The 18352-nt window shown below is 45.0% G+C and overlaps 1 protein-coding gene across 1 annotated transcript; it reads right to left on the reverse strand.

The window, feature by feature from the left end:
- Positions 1–17335: 17335 nt before the first annotated feature.
- On the reverse strand, positions 17336–17704 carry LOC101758462 (F-box protein SKIP19-like). Its single transcript, XM_004959211.1, has one exon. The coding sequence runs from the start codon at positions 17702–17704 to the stop codon at positions 17336–17338; it is 369 nt and encodes a 122-aa protein (XP_004959268.1).
- Between the last annotated feature and the right edge of the window lie 648 nt (positions 17705–18352).

The raw sequence follows: 18352 nt of genomic DNA on the forward strand, positions 1-18352 counted from the left end.
GTTTCTAATGTTCGAACAAGAGCATATAATTTCTTATCATAAGTGGAATAATTCAGAACAGGCTTGCTCAATTTTTCACTAAAATATGCAACAGGTTTGCCTTCTTGTAACAAAACACCACCCAATCCAATTCCACTACATCACATTCAAGCTCAAAAGTCTTATTAAAATTAGGAAGTTGGAGGAGAGGTGCATGTGTTAACTTATCTTTCAGCATGTTTAAGGCGTCCTCTTGTACATTGCTCCAGTTAAAAGGCACTCCCTTCTTTGTAAGCTCATTCAACGGTGCAGCGATGGTGCTAAAATCCTTTACAAAGCGGCGATAGAAACCAGCAAGTCCTAGAAAATTCCACACTTGTGTGATAGTCTTTAGCACAGGCCATCCCTGTATACCTTCTACCTTAGCTTTATCAACCTCAATTCCCTGTGGAGTCACAACATAGCCAAGAAAAGACACTTGATCGATGCAAAAGGTGCACTTCTCAAGGTTACCAAATAAATGTGCATCTCGTAAAGCATTAAAAACAGCACGTAAATGATCAAGATGCTCATTCATGGATTTGTTGTAAATCAGTATATCATCAAAGTAAGCAACAACAAATTTCCCAATGAAAGCATGCAAAACCTCGTTTGTTAATCTCATCAAAGTACTAGGTGCATTAGTTAACCCAAAAGGCATGACTAACCACTCATATAAACTGAACTTAGTTTTGAAAGCAGTTTTCCATTCATTTCCCAGTTTCATACGAATTCAATGGTACCCACTACGCAAATCAACTTTGGAAAACACAACAGCACCACTAGATTCATCTAAGCGTGGAATAGGGTGTCGATATCGAGTGGTGATATTATTAATAGCTCTACAATCAACACACAGATGCCATGTTCCATCTTTCTTAGGCATTAAAATATCAGGTGGTATCAATTTGACTAGGTAGAATTTTTTGTGACTGCTACCATGAGGTTTCTTAGCACTGCATTGCAAAATTGTGAGTAGGATCCATCCATGCAACTTGATATTTCCATGTGCTACACTCGCTGTCAGGTTGGTGCGGGTACATGTGCTACAGTTGTGGATGACTTTTCTACCATCAATGCTACAAGTGAACATCTTGTGAAAGTTTTGGAACTGCCAGGGATGCATCATCCAAGGCCATATACTTTATGGTGGAATAACCACGGTATTAAGATTAAACACCAAGTGAAGGTAAAGTTTTTTTTTGAAAACTGTACAGCGGGGGAGGCACCCACTGTGATAAAACAAATTAAAAAGGGAGAAGAAACTGTACAGGGAGAAAATGAAATGGGTACAAAAGTACCCTGAAAGGGAAAAAACATCCAAAGAGAGCTATACAGTCTAAGCTAAATTAAATCAACCTAGTCAAGGAAAGATTGTCTATTGCTTTCTTTGATTTTGGGAGGTCTGGCCTCATCCACAACGTGTGAGACCTAGGAATTTATGGATGGACATTTTCATTCAAAAATCAGTGCATTTCTTTGCTTCCAGATGTGCCAAGTAGCTATGATAAAGATCTCCATGAAGAAAGGATTTTGAGACATGTCTTTTGCAGTCTTGAACATCCTGTAGAATGGGAGGTTAAGGTGCCATTGTAGACCAATTTTGCTCCAACACGCTGAATTGAAGCTGTAGGTGAAGAATAAGTGATATGCAGTTTCCTCCATATTGTTGCTGCACATGAGGCAATTATAGTTGCCACCATTGACCATGAAGTTTTTCCATCTTAGAAGGTTTCTTGTATTCAGTCTATCCATCAAGAGAAGCCATGAAAAGACTCGAAGTTTGTTGCTACACCTGAACTTCCAGATCCATATGAATGGAGTGTAGGGATACGAGGTAGGCTACACTAGCGCAAATCAAAATTTCTACCGCGTAAAACCAGGAAGAACTGCCGTATAAGGATCATGGGATTACCACTCGACGCACTACTGGTGCGGAAGATGTAGATTTGCGTCGATGCAGCGAAGACGATCAACGTAGTCGTACGTAGTCGATCAACGTAGTCGTACGTAGTCGATCACGTCAACGTCCAGCAGCTCCTCAGCAGCTCGTCCTCGTGCAGCAAGATCGCCCTCGTGCCGCGGCTCGTCGTCGGCTCGTCGTGGCTCGTCGGCGGCTCGTCGTGGCTCGTCGGCGGCTCGTCCAAGTGCTACAGGCGCAACACCTCCAAGGTATCCACACGTGCAGGGAGGAAGCGTCGCAAGCCGGACTGCTAGATCCGCGAGTTGCAACAGGCGAGGGCGTGGGAGGCGCGGTAGATGTGTTTCGCCAAAAGGTGTAAACCCTAGGGCGTCCCCACCCCTCTATTTATAGAGGTTCCTAACGGGCCTCTGAGTCTGAGGCCCATTAGTACTTCTAAACCTAATCCAACTCGGATCACATCCGAATTGGGCTTCCAGCCCCTTAAGTGTGTGACCCTATGGGTTCGGATACGTATAGACATGGCCCGAGTACTCCTACTCGGCCCAATAGTCGGTAGCGGCCTCTAGCAAGACGTGCCAACTCCTATACGCACACAAAGATCATATCAGACGAACCATCACAACATAATATACATGCTATTCACTTTGCCTCATGATATTTGGTCTAGCTTCAAGCCGACCGCTCTTTCTCGATCCTGTGATTCGGAATCCCTTTGTAGGTTAACTCTTAACCGTACGTACCATGGCCATGCATTTTCGGATCCGATCACTCGAGGGGCCCAGAGATATCACTCTCAATCAGAGAGGGGCAAATCCCATCTTGATTGACCATGTCTCATAGCATGCTTCTTGACAAACCCGAAAGCTACCTTTATAACTACCCTGTTACGGCGTAGCGTTTGATAGCCCCTAAGTAGGTCGATCCACATCTTGAATACATGCGACAATCTCAGGTCTAAGGACAAAGCGTATATGTTGTTTAAAGAGAGAACTACTTCTCGTGTTGGGTCAGTCCAAGCACATGTCTCCACATGTGTCCACATTATTAGTTCAACATCTCCATGTCCATGACTTGTGAAACATAGTCATCAACTAATACATGTGCTAGTCTAATATCCATGTGTGTCCTCACATGAACTCCGACTAGGGACAACTTTAGAATAACCATACAAGTAAAGAGTTTCACATACAATTCACATAATTGCAAATCAATTCAAGTAGCCTTTAATGGATATTCAATGAACACAATATACAAATCATGGATACAAATGGAATATCATCATCTCTATGATTGCCTCTAGGGCATACCTCCAACATGGAGAGGGTGACCTTATGTTCCTGAATGGGAAATTATAGAAGTGCTTGGAGGAGTAGGTGCTTGATCCCCATAAATAGTGCTAGAAGTCACGGGTTTCTCCCTACACTTGAATCCCTTGGATGATACCTTGCAACTGTTGGTATTCTTGAAAGGTTTCTTCAGATAGCGGTATGTGAAACTGTTCTTCTATAGAATTATTTTGCAAGAAATCTACTACTATTATGTGCGTGTTCTTTGCAAAGCTGAACAGTCTTGGGAAGGAATTCTTCAACAATATGTCATTCCAAACATCCAACTAGAAGAGAACATATTGTGGCGGAACTGCCCTAATTAACTTAGCTAAAGCACAATTAAGTTGCCTGACACGCGATCATGCGCTTTAATCAAGTTAACTTGGCAGTCCGTCTGATTTCCTCCGATAAACCACTACACAGGACCGAGAAAGCATAACTCACATGAAGGTGAGTGGTTGCAGAGAATACAATAGATCGATCAAATTAAACAAGTGCATTTATTTATTACAACACCAGGTTTGAAATTTAAACATAAGTTGCAAAGTTCTTAAGCGGCGGAAGTAAACAACGGAAGCTAGCGCCGAAGTCGGACGTCACGATGAGGCCGATCATGACATCAAAGTGTCTCGTCCTCGCCGTCCGAGGAGGGTTCCCACTCGACCATCCACCTAGGAGGAAGCTGGGAAGGCCAAGTGCCACTTGGGGCAAACTCAGAGACGTCAACATCACCTGAAAAGATATGCCACAAGCAAGGCTGAGCGACTACGCTCAACAAGACTTAACCGACGGGTGGTACTAATCCACCAACACTAGACATGCCAGCTCTCTGGCTCTGGGGTTTATTTTGCCAAAAGCGACTAGTGTAGGTCCTTACTTTCAATGTTTTCCACCAGTTCTACTTTCAATTACCAATCTAAGTTAGCAACTATACTAAACAAGCATAGTTTTTCAAGCAATTAGCACAGATAACCATATTAGATCCTCATCATCTTTCATTCTTACTCAGTGTAGCATAGTGTTGACACCGGATTTTGACCAATCCTATAAATTCGGAGTACAAGATAATTGGAGTCACATACAACAATAAGAAGCTAGCATGCGTGCATATGGGCACGGAGTCCAAATCGGCTTCATTGGATTAATCGGCAAGGAGAGGCAAGGATGATATAAAGGAAAGGCCAGCACGTATGGATAAAAATGATTAGAATATACAACATGGATTCTGGTGCACTTTGCATGCCATGCGTGGGAGGCTTCCAGAATAATTATGCATGCGGCCGATCTGTGCATGTACGGGAGGTTGTTTTATAGAATAAAATATTTTAGAGATAGAGTTGGGTTAGTTAGAGATAGAGTTTTTTATTAGAAAAGATTGTGTACGTGACTTGCCTTGTGCGTGGCTAGATGCCAACGTCCGCCCTATAAATATAAAGGGACGTGGCCATTGTAAAGGATCATCACACGATCAATATACAACACATCTATCTTTTATTTACCTTTTCGGCTTCACGCCATTGCATTAGGAGTAGGAGTAATGTAGCTTCTCGACGAGTTCCTTCTAGCAAGCTGGGCTGCATCGACCTCGATCTCCGGCGAGCTGCAAGTTCCGTCACCAGGTGTTCTAGGCTTTAACCACCGGGCGCATCGCTGTGGTTTCGTCTAGTTTCATCTACCAGTTATCGAGTATCTTGGATCTTTGACTTACGGCGCATCGCTTCTGTCTCGATCTACGGTATTCACCAGTTATCCCGCCTTGATTAAGCTTGCATCGGCTGATATTTATCTGTTCTATCGTCTTGCCATTTACGACATATTAATTATTATTAATTCTGTCGGAATAGATGATAGATCTATTTTTAATAGCCTATTGCATCTTGATCTTGGCCATCCTTCGAGTGTTGTTGGGAGTAAGTTCCGTTGTGATTGGATCATCGGCTAGCGGGGTTCAGATTAATGTCCTGCTAAATATTTCTAGACTGCAACTACCGGGCGTATCGCTGTGGTTTCACCTAGAGATATTGGTGGTGACGTTAGTTTAGATCTCATCGGCTTGTGGCTCTAGCTATGGCGGGGCAACAACTCAACAGCATCCTGTTTTCTATCGGCCGTCTGGCCGATATTTATTGTAAATTATATTAAATCGGCTGGATGGCCGATGAATCACTCACATTCATCAAGGTACTGGAATCGGCTTCACATCCGATATATTTGTCATGATTTATTTTGTTGCACCATTATCGCTATTGTGCCAAGATTATATCGGCCTGATCGGCCGGTTGCCTCGGACTTCACAATAACTATCATCTCCTTGTCAGTTGAATGGTCAAACTGACTGGCACGCCCGCGCACACCACGCGCGCCGATTTGGATTCTGCACTGGAGTTAAGCATATCTCCCAGGTCCTCATGTGCTGATGCAGGATCCACCACCGCCAGGATTTTACGTCAACACATTTTGGCACGCCCGGTGGGACACGGTTATAAGGCTCACATTTTTATTCAATAAAAAAGCATCTTTAGCAGCTGTATCAAGTTCATCGGCATTGGCGTGTTGGAGTTAATTCAAATCAATATAATATTCCAACCAGAAGAGCCGATGGTACAGAGAGATGATCTTAATTTTAATCAGCTGCACATTGTATAGATAAATTTGATGCTAGATTAATTACGGAGGAAACCGATACAACATCGACACCATCATTCCTTACTGATGTTATATATCGGCCAGTTTAGAGGAAACAAGTATCGGCTGGGCACATAGTAGCTGATGGAGTTTTGTTTTTTTTTATCAGCCAAAGGAAACAAAGCATCGGCCGATGGAATATAATCGGCAAGCATAGTGGCCGATGGAATTATTTTTTTAGCCAATGGAACTTTTTTTTTTCAGCCGATAGAAGTATTTTTCAGCTGATGCAACATTTTTTTTAGCCGATTGGAAAAGCTCCAGCGGGTGGGCAAGAGAGAAATAAAAAAGTGCATCGGCAGTTGTATCGGCTGATTGGAAGAATTAAAAGGGATCGGCCGATTGGAAATTGCATCGGCTGATGGAAAATGGGATCGGCCGATTGGAGTTGTATCAGCTGATTAAGAAAAAAAAACAACGGCCGATCGTAGAGAAAGACATCGGCCGATTAGCATCAGTCAGTTGGAATTAGAAAAAAAAAATAGAGAGAGGCATCGGCCGATTAGCGTCAGCCTGTTGGAATTAAAAGAAAAAAAAAACAGAGAGAGGCATCGGCCGATTAGCGTCAGCCAGTTGAAATTGAAAGAAAAAAAAAAGCGTGGCATCGGCCAATGGAAAATTAGTTCAGCCGATTGGGAAAAGAACAGATAAAAAAAAAAGGAGGAGGCAGTCGGCCGATGGGCAAAGGAACGAGTGAAAGCAGTGGGCCGATGGAAAAAAAAAAAGGGGGAGAGCAGCCGATAGGAGAAGCTCCGGCCGATGGACAGAGAGAGAAGCCAGCCGATGGAAGTCTCGCAGATGGGCAACAAATAAATTAAAAAAAAAAGAGAAGAAGACCGGCCGATAGAAACTTCAGCCGATGGGCAAAGGGATATATGAAAGAAGAAATAAAAAAGTTACGTCGGCGATTGAAAATTGCATCAGCCGATAATACTATTTCATATATTTCAGCCGGAGTTTTTGTCTCAGCCGATGGCGTTGCTTGCTATATTTTGGCCGATGGAGTAAGAGGATCAGTAACAATATTTTTTTTAAGAGAAAGCAAGTATCGGCGAGCATAGTAGCCGATGGATTTGTATTTCAGCCAATGGGGTTTTTGTTTCAGCCGATAGTACTACTGGCTGATGGCAAGTCCGATGAAATAAAAATTGCATCGACTGATTGAAAAAAAAAAATAGTATCAGCCGATTGACTGCTTGGCAAATAAAGAAAATTGCATCGGCTGATTGCTTCAAAAAAAAATAGTATCGGCTGCTTATCGAATTTATTTGGATATTAATTTCGAAGCATGAAATATTCATACTTCGAAACTGGGGGGCCTGTGTTGACAACAAAAGCTTGCTGGTTACTGCACCAAGTTTTGGTGTCAACAGACCGATCTGTTGTTTCTACTGCCGGCAATGCCGATGGTGTCCTTTATATTTGAAGAGGAGTCGACGTGGCTTTGGATATTGCAATCAGACGTCATTAGCTCTGAAGAAAAGTATCAGACTTCTATAATTAGTTTCGGAACATTAAGCATTCATACTCCGAAACTGGGGGGCCTGTGTTGACACCGGATTTTGACCAATCCTATAAATTCGGAGTACAAGATAATTGGAGTCACATACAACAATAAGAAGCTAGCATGCGTGCATATGGGCACGGAGTCCAAATCGGCTTCATTGGATTAATCGGCAAGGAGAGGCAAGGATGATATAAAGGAAAGGCCAGCACGTATGGATAAAAATGATTAGAATATACAACATGGATTCTGGTGCACTTTGCATGCCATGCGTGGGAGGCTTCCAGAATAATTATGCATGCGGCCGATCTGTGCATGTACGGGAGGTTGTTTTATAGAATAAAATATTTTAGAGATAGAGTTGGGTTAGTTAGAGATAGAGTTTTTTATTAGAAAAGATTGTGTACGTGACTTGCCTTGTGCGTGGCTAGATGCCAACGTCCGCCCTATAAATATAAAGGGACGTGGCCATTGTAAAGGATCATCACACGATCAATATACAACACATCTATCTTTTATTTACCTTTTCGGCTTCACGCCATTGCATTAGGAGTAGGAGTAATGTAGCTTCTCGACGAGTTCCTTCTAGCAAGCTGGGCTGCATCGACCTCGATCTCCGGCGAGCTGCAAGTTCCGTCACCAGGTGTTCTAGGCTTTAACCACCGGGCGCATCGCTGTGATTTCGTCTAGTTTCATCTACCAGTTATCGAGTATCTTGGATCTTTGACTTACGGCGCATCGCTTCTGTCTCGATCTACGGTATTCACCAGTTATCCCGCCTTGATTAAGCTTGCATCGGCTGATATTTATCTGTTCTATCGTCTTGCCATTTACGACATATTAATTATTATTAATTCTGTCGGAATAGATGATAGATCTATTTTTAATAGCCTATTGCATCTTGATCTTGGCCATCCTTCGAGTGTTGTTGGGAGTAAGTTCCGTTGTGATTGGATCATCGGCTAGCGGGGTTCAGATTAATGTCCTGCTAAATATTTCTAGACTGCAACTACCGGGCGTATCGCTGTGGTTTCACCTAGAGATATTGGTGGTGACGTTAGTTTAGATCTCATCGGCTTGTGGCTCTAGCTATGGCGGGGCAACAACTCAACACCATCCTGTTTTCTATCGGCCGTCTGGCCGATATTTATTGTAAATTATATTAAATCGGCTGGATGGCCGATGAATCACTCACATTCATCAAGGTACTGGAATCGGCTTCACATCCGATATATTTGTCATGATTTATTTTGTTGCACCATTATCGCTATTGTGCCAAGATTATATCGGCCTGATCGGCCGGTTGCCTCGGACTTCACAATAACTATCATCTCCTTGTCAGTTGAATGGTCAAACTGACTGGCACGCCCGCGCACACCACGCGCGCCGATTTGGATTCTGCACTGGAGTTAAGCATATCTCCCAGGTCCTCATGTGCTGATGCAGGATCCACCACCGCCAGGATTTTGCGTCAACACATAGCGATCAAGCAGTCCCAAACTGTGAGAGGTAGACGAATCGATTCGAATTTCTTAACCATGCATGGTAAACCTAATCTCATGACATCCGCGCACCATGAAGGGTTGCTTCCTTTGTCGACCATCCCCATCAATCCCCAAACCCGTGTCGGGCCCACTTCCCTTGGTACAAGGCTCCATAGACCCAGCCTCTGCCGTCCTATGACCGCGCTTGTCACCACATGCGGCCGCAGGGGAAACTCTGTTCCAGAGACAGTGGATCGAACCGCTCACGTCCTGGGTCAATCAAGTACCTGGCTTCCCCATCCCATACTAGGTATGAGATTAGTACTGTTCAAACACTTGATCACGAACACCATCACTTTTTGACCTTAATCCAATTTCAAGTAGACAGACGGGGCAATCCACCGACCACCAAAATAGTTCACAGAGCCCTGCCCCGACCATCGTCCTTATAGTTGTAACAAAAAGGAAAGTAGACAACTCATATAACTCGCGAGTGACAGTCAATCACTTGACTTTTACCGAGTCCTATTAAGCATTACAACTACTCGGTCTATCATACTAGTGTTCACATCAAAAGGGTACCTATCTCATGCATCTATGGTTTCAAACAATTCTTGTAACGTAAATGCACACACATAACAACGGAAGGCATGCGCAAGTTTAGAAAAAACTAGGTTATGCTCCGAGGCTTGGCTTCAAGCGGGACGGTAGCGAACTGGTCCTCGGCTTGCACGGGCTCGACTCCTGCAGGCGGCTGCTCAGCTATGACTTCGTCTTCCGGCGCCGGGTGCAGCTCGTACGTGCCGTCGGCGAGGTTCAGCTCTACACGAAATCCAATGCAGGATAAGACATTTAGACGGTGATTTCAACAGTATTAGCAAGGATTTAAACCCAAAACTATAGCAAAACTATAGGAAAAGGTGTGACATCCACTTTATTGGATTCTACTCAGAACGAGGATTCCAACCAAAGTGATTTCATATTTATCTGATTTTTCCTCGATTTAAGATGAAATTTCCAAGCTTCTGTTGATTTGGAACGAGTTAAAAGAGTCGGATCGGGGAAAACTTACAATCTGACCATTAGACTTAAGGAATATCTATACCGGGATCCTCAGATTTAACACAGAGAAGTCTTTGAAATTTTACACAGATACCCTCGGACAATAGAAAAAGATGCAACCGAGCCCTCAGGCGACGCGGACAGCACTCGAGCGAGGCGGACAGCACTCGGGCGAGGCGGACAGCACTCGGGTGAGGCGGACAAGGTCAGGAGAGCTGGAAAGGGGGTCGGCAGCTCACCTCTGGTTCTACTGATGAGGTCTTGGGGTCGGGAAGAAACAAGCTGAGGCGGAACGAGGAACTATGGCGGCTTGGGTCAGCATCGCGGGAACTGTTGAGCGCGAATCAGAGGAGTGTGCGGCGATGAGTGCGGTGGAGAAGAACAGAGCAGATAGTGCGGCAATGGCAGTGGTGGCAAAGGGAACTCTAGTAAGAGGCTTCAGTACCCTTTTTATAGCTGCGCGGAAGGGTTCGGAGGAAGGAAATGAGCTCGAGCAAACGAGCGGATAAGAGTGAGGGAGGAAGAAGTGCTCTGTCGCGACGGTGATTGGTCGACGCCTCCATTGGCGAGCTCGGACGCAATCTTGCCCTGGTTGGGCAGCAAGGATTTGGAGCTGGGGGCCAAGCGGGTTTGCTGAGCGCGTGGATCTGCTGGGTCCATGCACGCGTGGGGTCACGGCCATCAATGGCGGCGGCGCCATTGGCAGACACGAGGGAGGGAAGGGCACTACAGGCGAGGACGCTGCAGGCAAGGTGACAGGGTGAGGGTGTGACGTGAGCATGCACGGGACCAGCGGCTCTACCGGGGCACGCTACTGGCGAGGCGGGGAAAGGAGTTGTCACTGCCTGTGCGGTGGTTGGCGAAGGCGGCAGTGTCGCGGGACGCGCGCGCAGGCAGCGTGGCCGAGATGTGACAGGAGGGCCGGAAGGCATCGGGGCGCACGGCCGGGGATCTGGGTGGGGCAAATGCGCGTGTGAGGCGAGGCGGTACCGGCGTGGCAGCAGCCGGTCTTCGGTCGCAGAGTGGCCGGGGCGACGGCAGAGCTGCGAGCAGTGCGCCTAGCGCGGCCGGTGAGGCCTCGAGCGAGACGAGATGGAACAGAGCGGAGGACCGCGGGTCGTCCTCGCGCGTGACTGGGGAAGAGGCGCGCTAATCCATCTTGTCGCAGCCGGCGACTGGGCGAGGCGGTGCTTGCCAGCGAGGTCACGCCACGTGGCGGCGACGCCCTGGAGCGCGGCACATGCGCGCTCTGGCAATTTCTGACCAACGGATCCGTGAGATTCTTTGCCGGGCCCATCTTCAAACCTTTGGATTTTCCGATTTTCAAACCGCACCACGTTGACTCCCTTTAAACAAGTTGAAGGACCCAGACTAGGGTCCAACTTTTGTAATTCGACCGAGTTCAAAAACACAGTGTATTTGGAGATTCAACACCTCAAGGTTTGGAGGAACACCTGTTTTCAGGACTCAGAGAAGAACGGCGATTTGGCTGTGTTTTCAGGGTTCGAGGCTGATTTCCAGACTTAGCCGGAATTGCTGAAGGGGGCTGAGTTGACCAAACTAGGGACTTGACCTGGAAGTTGCCAAAGCTCTTCTTTAAGCACAAAGGACTTGCTCTTACGATTAAAACACCATTTAAACACCCAGGTTGTTACACATATTTACCATCACCAACTGTACATGTTGCTACCCCTCTGAACTGATCACAGAGTTTTAGAGCATCTTTCCACCTGAAGGACCCAACTTCACCTGCTGTGTGTGGGACTTCTCCATTTGTGTAGTAGGTTTCCCATATCAACTTTACCCAGGGCACGTCTTTTTTTATGGAATTTATCAAGGTGCTTCATTAGTAGTGCATCATTTTGCTTTCTCAAGTTGATGACTCCCAATCCTCCCTTGGACTTTGGCTTACATCATCTCGGCCATGCTACCAAGGACTTCTTCTTATCATTCACGTTTGCTCCTCTCCAAAGGCAATCCCTTTAAGCTTTGTCCATATTATCAACAGCCCTAGGGAAATTTTTAAGGTGGACATAGTGTAGGTGAGTAGAGCAGTGAATACTAACTTGGTTAGTTCAATTTTGCCAACTAATCCAAGAAAAGTAGCAGTGGTAGAGTCAACTTTCCATTTGATTCATTAGGGGAGCAAGATATGTAAATTTTGGTCTGGTGGTGCCTAAAGGCAGTCCAAAATATGTAAAGGGTAGGCTGCTAAGATTGCATCCAAATACTCTAGCCAAGCTGGTAGCCTTTTCCATGCTGAGATTTAAGGGGACTAGAAATGATTTGTGGTAGTTCACTCTTAATCCAGTGGATGAAAAACCTTCCAAAATTCCTTTGAGAGAAAACAATTCCATTTCTGAGGCCTTCTTGATTAGGATAGTGTCATCTACATATTGTAGAACTGGGACATCATTTGTGGCTGCCTAGGAGATTGGGAGGCTGAATATGTTCTGGTTGTGAGCTTTGTTAATAATATATTATAGCAAGTCAGCTACAATAACAAAAAAGGAGTGGTGAAAGGGATCCCCTTGTTTGACCCCCCTCTTGCAGTGAAATTCTTTTTCTGAGACACCATTAAGAAGAATTGAGGATGTCCTAGAATCTAAGATCCTTCTAACCCAATCACACCACGTGTCACTGGAACCAAGGTGCTTCATCATGTTCAGGATGGTGTTATATTCAATAGTGTCAAATGCTTTCTCAAAGTCTAACTTCAGGATAATGATCTCTCTCTTTGATTGTTGGCATTGGTGTATGTATTCAAATGCCCATGCAAGGCAATCTTGAATTGTTCTATTCTTTATAAATCCATATTCATTTCGGTGAACAATAGGAATAATTCTCCTTTGGGTGGATTCAAGAAAATTTAGGGACTTTTATGCAAAATAACATGATGGATAGAACAAACACTAGTGCTAGTTCATCACTTTAGTTCTGTTCTAGTGCTAGTGCTAGTTCATCACTTTAGTTTTGTTCTAAGTCAATCTTCTCTAACTTTGACTAAGTCTATAGAAAAATATAATAACATCAAAAATATCAAATAAATGCACTATCATGACATATTCCATGATGGATTCAACAAAACTATTTTCATGATGGACATACTCGCTTCTCATTTCACTCCTCATTTCACTTTTGGTGAATGACTCTTCACCACTTCAACTGATGAATTTTCCACTTGTTAGCTTGATCACAGCTTATTCGTGTGTCTTCATCTTAGCCTCTAACTTCTTGGGTCTCATCCTCCTTACTTGAGTAATGTCAAACCACCTATACAGCTGAGTCTGTCCACAGTCACGGCACTCCCATCATCAAAGATTCAGTACAACTCTGCCATCACCAATCGGACCAGGCTTATTATCAAATCAGTAAGAAGCACAATAGTAACAATCCTCTTTATTGTTACATAGATCTAGCAGTGCAACAGCCTTCAGAAAGCAGCAATCAGCCTTCACTTCGTGTGCCTCCCACTTCACCTACTCCAGGATGCACCCTTTGCTGGTCTGTGAGGCACAGGAGGCCGACAACCCTTGCTGCTGGCGGTAGTCTGACCGCAGCCCCTTGCACACACACAGGTGCGCGTCTCCCACCCTTAAGAGCCTGTTTGATCCGGCGTCCTAAACTTTAGGACATGTCACATCGGATGTTTAGATACTAATTAAAAGTATTAAATATAATCTAGTTATAAAACTAATTGCACAGATGGAGTTTATTTCGCGAGATGAATCTATTAAGCCTAATTAGTCCATTATTTGACAATGTGGTGCTACAGTAACCATTTGCTAATGATGGATAATTAGGCTTAATAGATTCGTCTCGCAAATTAGTATAGGGGTTCTACAGTTAGTTTTATAATTAGCTCATATTTAGTCCTCCTAATTAGTATCCGAACATCCGATGTGACCCTCCTAAAGTTTAGTACTTGTATCTAAACACCTCCTAAGGATGGGTTATTGAGGGTAGTTTGCGACTTTGCGGTGCACGTGATGACAGGGAGGCAGAGGACGGTGGTGAATTTGGAAGCAGCGGGGGCATGAACCTAGCTCTGTATCCAAATTTGAATTTGGGAATGAGGAGAGGGTTGGTGTGTTTTCACCTCCCCCTCTCTTTTATTACTACATTAGCAGATATGGCCGCGTCGAATCCCTTTGTACTTATCCTTTTCCAATTCCTTTTAATAAATTAATTCATGTTTTTCATTGGTCCTGCGTACATACATAATAGCATACATACATGCCAAAAAAATTGTTCAGGAAACTGCGACGGGGCCTCGCCATGTACATATATCAAACAAGATTTTGTGGAGCAGAATGACCAGGAAAAAACATGATAACACACTTTTTAGAAAACATTAAAAAATCATTCAGCCAAACCGCAACGGGAGCTTCACCACATATACATATGAAACAATATTCATGGAGCCGAGTTCGTTCAAAAAAACATATTCATGGAGCCGACTGACAAGTTAATTAAATGGGTATTTTTACATTACTATGGGCTGACTAACACAAACACGCTTCACTAGTTTGCAAATGAGCTAAGGTTGCTGTTTGTTGCACTGCTTGATGGCCCTGACAAAATGAGATTCACAAACACGCCAGGGTGTTCGACCAGGTTAACAAGCAACCAATGATCATCCTAAGACAAGCTGCTGGTGACCTCCATCTCTGGTCGTACCGAGCAAGATCAAGTGCACCCGCGCAGCGCTGCGGGACTGGAGTGAGAAGATCTTGATTATTGTAGGGTGACTTTTCTGTTTTATTCCTTCATCACCTCTCTTCAAAAATCTCTGTATGCCCCACACACGTCGCATGCATAATATAATTGTTCAGGTTGGCGTTTTGCCCACCGTAGGTTCCTAAAAAGAGAGAGCAGAACACAAAATGGAGCGCCTTTCCACCAGAACGGTGAATAGAAAGTAGAAACCCAGAGACAATTTCCTGCACCACAAGAAAGCCGCCAGAATAAACCCTGGCCTGGCACAGCCAAGAGTGTGAAGAGATCGAGCATTAGAGGATGCAACATGATTCCGTCATAGCATCCAGGTTGACATCATTGTCATTCCATCTTTAGGTACCTGCGCAACCTCTTGCCAACCATCCTATCGTGCATTCAACTACTGGTTTCATCATGTCCGTCAAGGCCATAAGAAGGATCATAGTAATCAGCATAGTTGTCAAGGTCCAAGACTCCCCAACGTTCAGTGAAGTATTCAAACATAAGACAGGTATGTAGAACATTCATAATAGGACAGCAAGGCTCAAACTTCTCAGGATCAGGTTCCCAATAATAATTGCGGCTGTAGCCGTAGACGTGACGATACTTCTTAGGTTTAAACTCCGCCCTATAATGATCAATCTTGGCACCATCCACTAGTAGAGAACTTGACTTTTGATGCGCTCCCTTTTAATCCCGATTTAAAGTAGGTCCGGTATAAAAGGGGGTGTTCAGAGCTTTACTCCTGGTTGGTATTTACAACCGGAACTAAAAGTCACCTTTTGTCCCGGTTCAAAAATCAGCCACCCGTGGGGGACCCTTTAGTCCCGGGTGAAAAAATCAGCTACCCGTGAGGGACCCTTTTGTCTCGGATGGTAAAAATAACCCAGGCTAAAGGTCACCCTTTTAATCCCGGTTGGTGTTACCACTCGGGACTAAAGCTCACGACACCAACCGGGATAAAATGGGGTCTTTTATCCCGGTTGAAAACTCCAACCGGGATAAACAGGTCCCTCACGGGTGGCTGAAAAAGAACTAAAGCCCTCGGACCCTTTTATCCCGGTTTGTAATACCAACCGGGATAAAGTGGGTCTTTTATCCCGGTTGGTGTTTCCAACCGGGATAAAAGGGTCTCCCACGTGTGGCTGGGGCAGAACTAAATTCTTCGGACCCTTTTATCCGGTTTTGTAAGGCCTCCCTAGGACCCCCCGGGAATTTATTTATTTTTCAAATTTTTTTGCAAAACCATTTATCCCGGTTGGTATTACCAACCGGGATAAAAGGGGTCTTGTATCGCGCCTGGCGTGGCAGCCCATTTAGTCCCGATTGGTATTACCAATCGGGACTAAAGCGTGTCTTTAGTCCCGGTTGAGGGACTCGAGAAAAGACACCCCTTTTATCCCGATTGCTTTATCCCAGATAGTTTTTCGAGAGATTTGCACCTTTCCAACTGGGACTAATACTCAGTTTTCTACCAGTGATCAAATTCCATATAATCAGTGGTTCCTATATGTATGTCGGCCATGTGTTTCTTAATCTTGTCCATCATGTTGTTGGTCTTGCGGTAGTAGTTTCTTGTCTTTTTCCTGAGAATGATCCGATTGTGCTTAGCTCCCTGCGTGTTGACCATGAAGACATTGCGCCAGTTGTCTAAGATGATGTTGCGGCAGTTGCGTATGTCGAGGCCCTTGGGGTTAAAGATTTTGTGATTGGAGTAGTCCGCGAGTAGTTTGGTGGTCAGCTTCTTGGTCTTAATCCAGCCGCGCTTAGCTTGCATTGTAGGGCATTGTCCCAGACAATGTTGAGGCAGTTCCATACGTCGAGGGAGTCTAGGTGAAGGCACTTGTCAAGGATGGCTGCCAGTCCTTTACTCGTGAGATCATTGCGGTATAGCTGAAGGGAGCGTAGCTCGTAAACTGTGGAGATGACCATGGCCTCCATGTCATTGACATAATATATGCTTCGGGTAGCTTTCTTTACCACGTCCAAAGTAATCGAGACAAGTAGAACATTCAATATTAAGGCTGCGAGGGTGAAAGTCCTCTCCAATATTATTTTCATCACAATCCATATGGGTTACATGCATATAATTCATGAGTAGCTTCTTTTTCTTGATCCTAGCTTTTATTTTGCGAGTCATGCAGATGTTCCAGCAGTAGTGTATACAGAGCGACTCCAGGTGGACACACTTGTCAAGTATGGCTGCCAGCCCTTGATTGGTGAGGTCATTATGGATAAGCTGGAGGGAACGTAGCCCGCGCATTTTGGCTTCTCCATCTCCTATGATGCTAATGTTCCGTTCTGAGTAGGAAAAGGAACACGCGTGGCGATAATTCCCAGGTGCTTCAGCCGTGGCCACTCCTTGGCAACAACCTCAAACACTCGCTTCTGCTGCAGCCGCCAACAATATGAAAGCTGAATGAATCATTGATCTGATAAATTGTTGCACCAGACGAGGATAAGGGTTCTTTAGCAATGGCGCTCTGCATGTGCAGGTAATCAATCTTTCATTAGGAACAGGTATATGTAGCGCTACTATCTAACTTTGTGGTACAAAATCACAAAATATTTCATAAAAGAGGTAATAAGAGGATAAAGAACAGAAGTAAGCTCACTGGTCGGCGAGGCAGCGGAGGACGCCGTAGTGGAGGCTGGTGCCCTCTCCCCAGAACGCTTGGCACTGCCCCTGGCTGCGCCGCACGGCGTCGATCATCTGGTTGAGGTCGACCAGGTTCCGGTCGGAGAGCGCCTGGTAGCCTCGCATGTCGATGCGGCGCCAGAGCTCGGGCTCGTCCCGCGCGGCGCGGCGCCAGGAGCGGCACACCTTGTCGGCGTCCAGCATGATCTGGAACGGGTCGAGCCTGTGGAGGATGCAGGAGATGAGTTCCGGCGGAAGCCCGCCCAGTTCGGCACTGATTCCGGCGGCCGGCGCTGGTGCCGGCGCCGCCTCCGCCGCGGCTGGAAGGGTCGACAAGGGCATCGCGCGATCGATCGAGTTCGTTCTGCGGGGCGCTAGAGGCGATTTGACTTGCTACTATTCCTCGTATCTCGTAACATGGATAGGGGGCGGTATGTAATGTCGGTGACGGGGCTTGGAAAGGATCCGGCGTATTAGCATTCTCTTATGTTAAAACAAAATATAAGAAATCAAAGACGGCACGAATATTATATATGTCGCCTTGATGCAAGCCGAATCACAGCAAGGATATGGTTTGGTTGGAAGTCATTCTTAGACGGACACATATGTATGATCATCGGAACGGCTAGCACTCGAACCTCCGGTGGAAGATTTACCATCAGACACTCCAACTATCAATTGCAACATTAGAATGTAACAGTTGCAACATCAGGAATTAACTCTTGCAACATGAACAAAATTACTTAAAAACATCCCTTTACAATAAATACATTTCTTCCGATCCAAAGATAGAAAATTCCCCCACAACATTATATTATGTTTAATGCAACATTCATCGATAAATCTTGATGAAAAAAATAAAAAAGTGTTGTAACACTTAAAATGTGATACTACAAAATCACGTAATCAACCATGCAACATCAAAAAAAGTCACCCGCTGAACATTCTCAAAATCACCTCACGTAACATCCAAAAATCATATACAATATC

Source organism: Setaria italica, chromosome II (genome assembly GCF_000263155.2).
Source record: "Setaria italica strain Yugu1 chromosome II, Setaria_italica_v2.0, whole genome shotgun sequence".
Classification (NCBI taxonomy): domain Eukaryota; kingdom Viridiplantae; phylum Streptophyta; class Magnoliopsida; order Poales; family Poaceae; genus Setaria; species Setaria italica.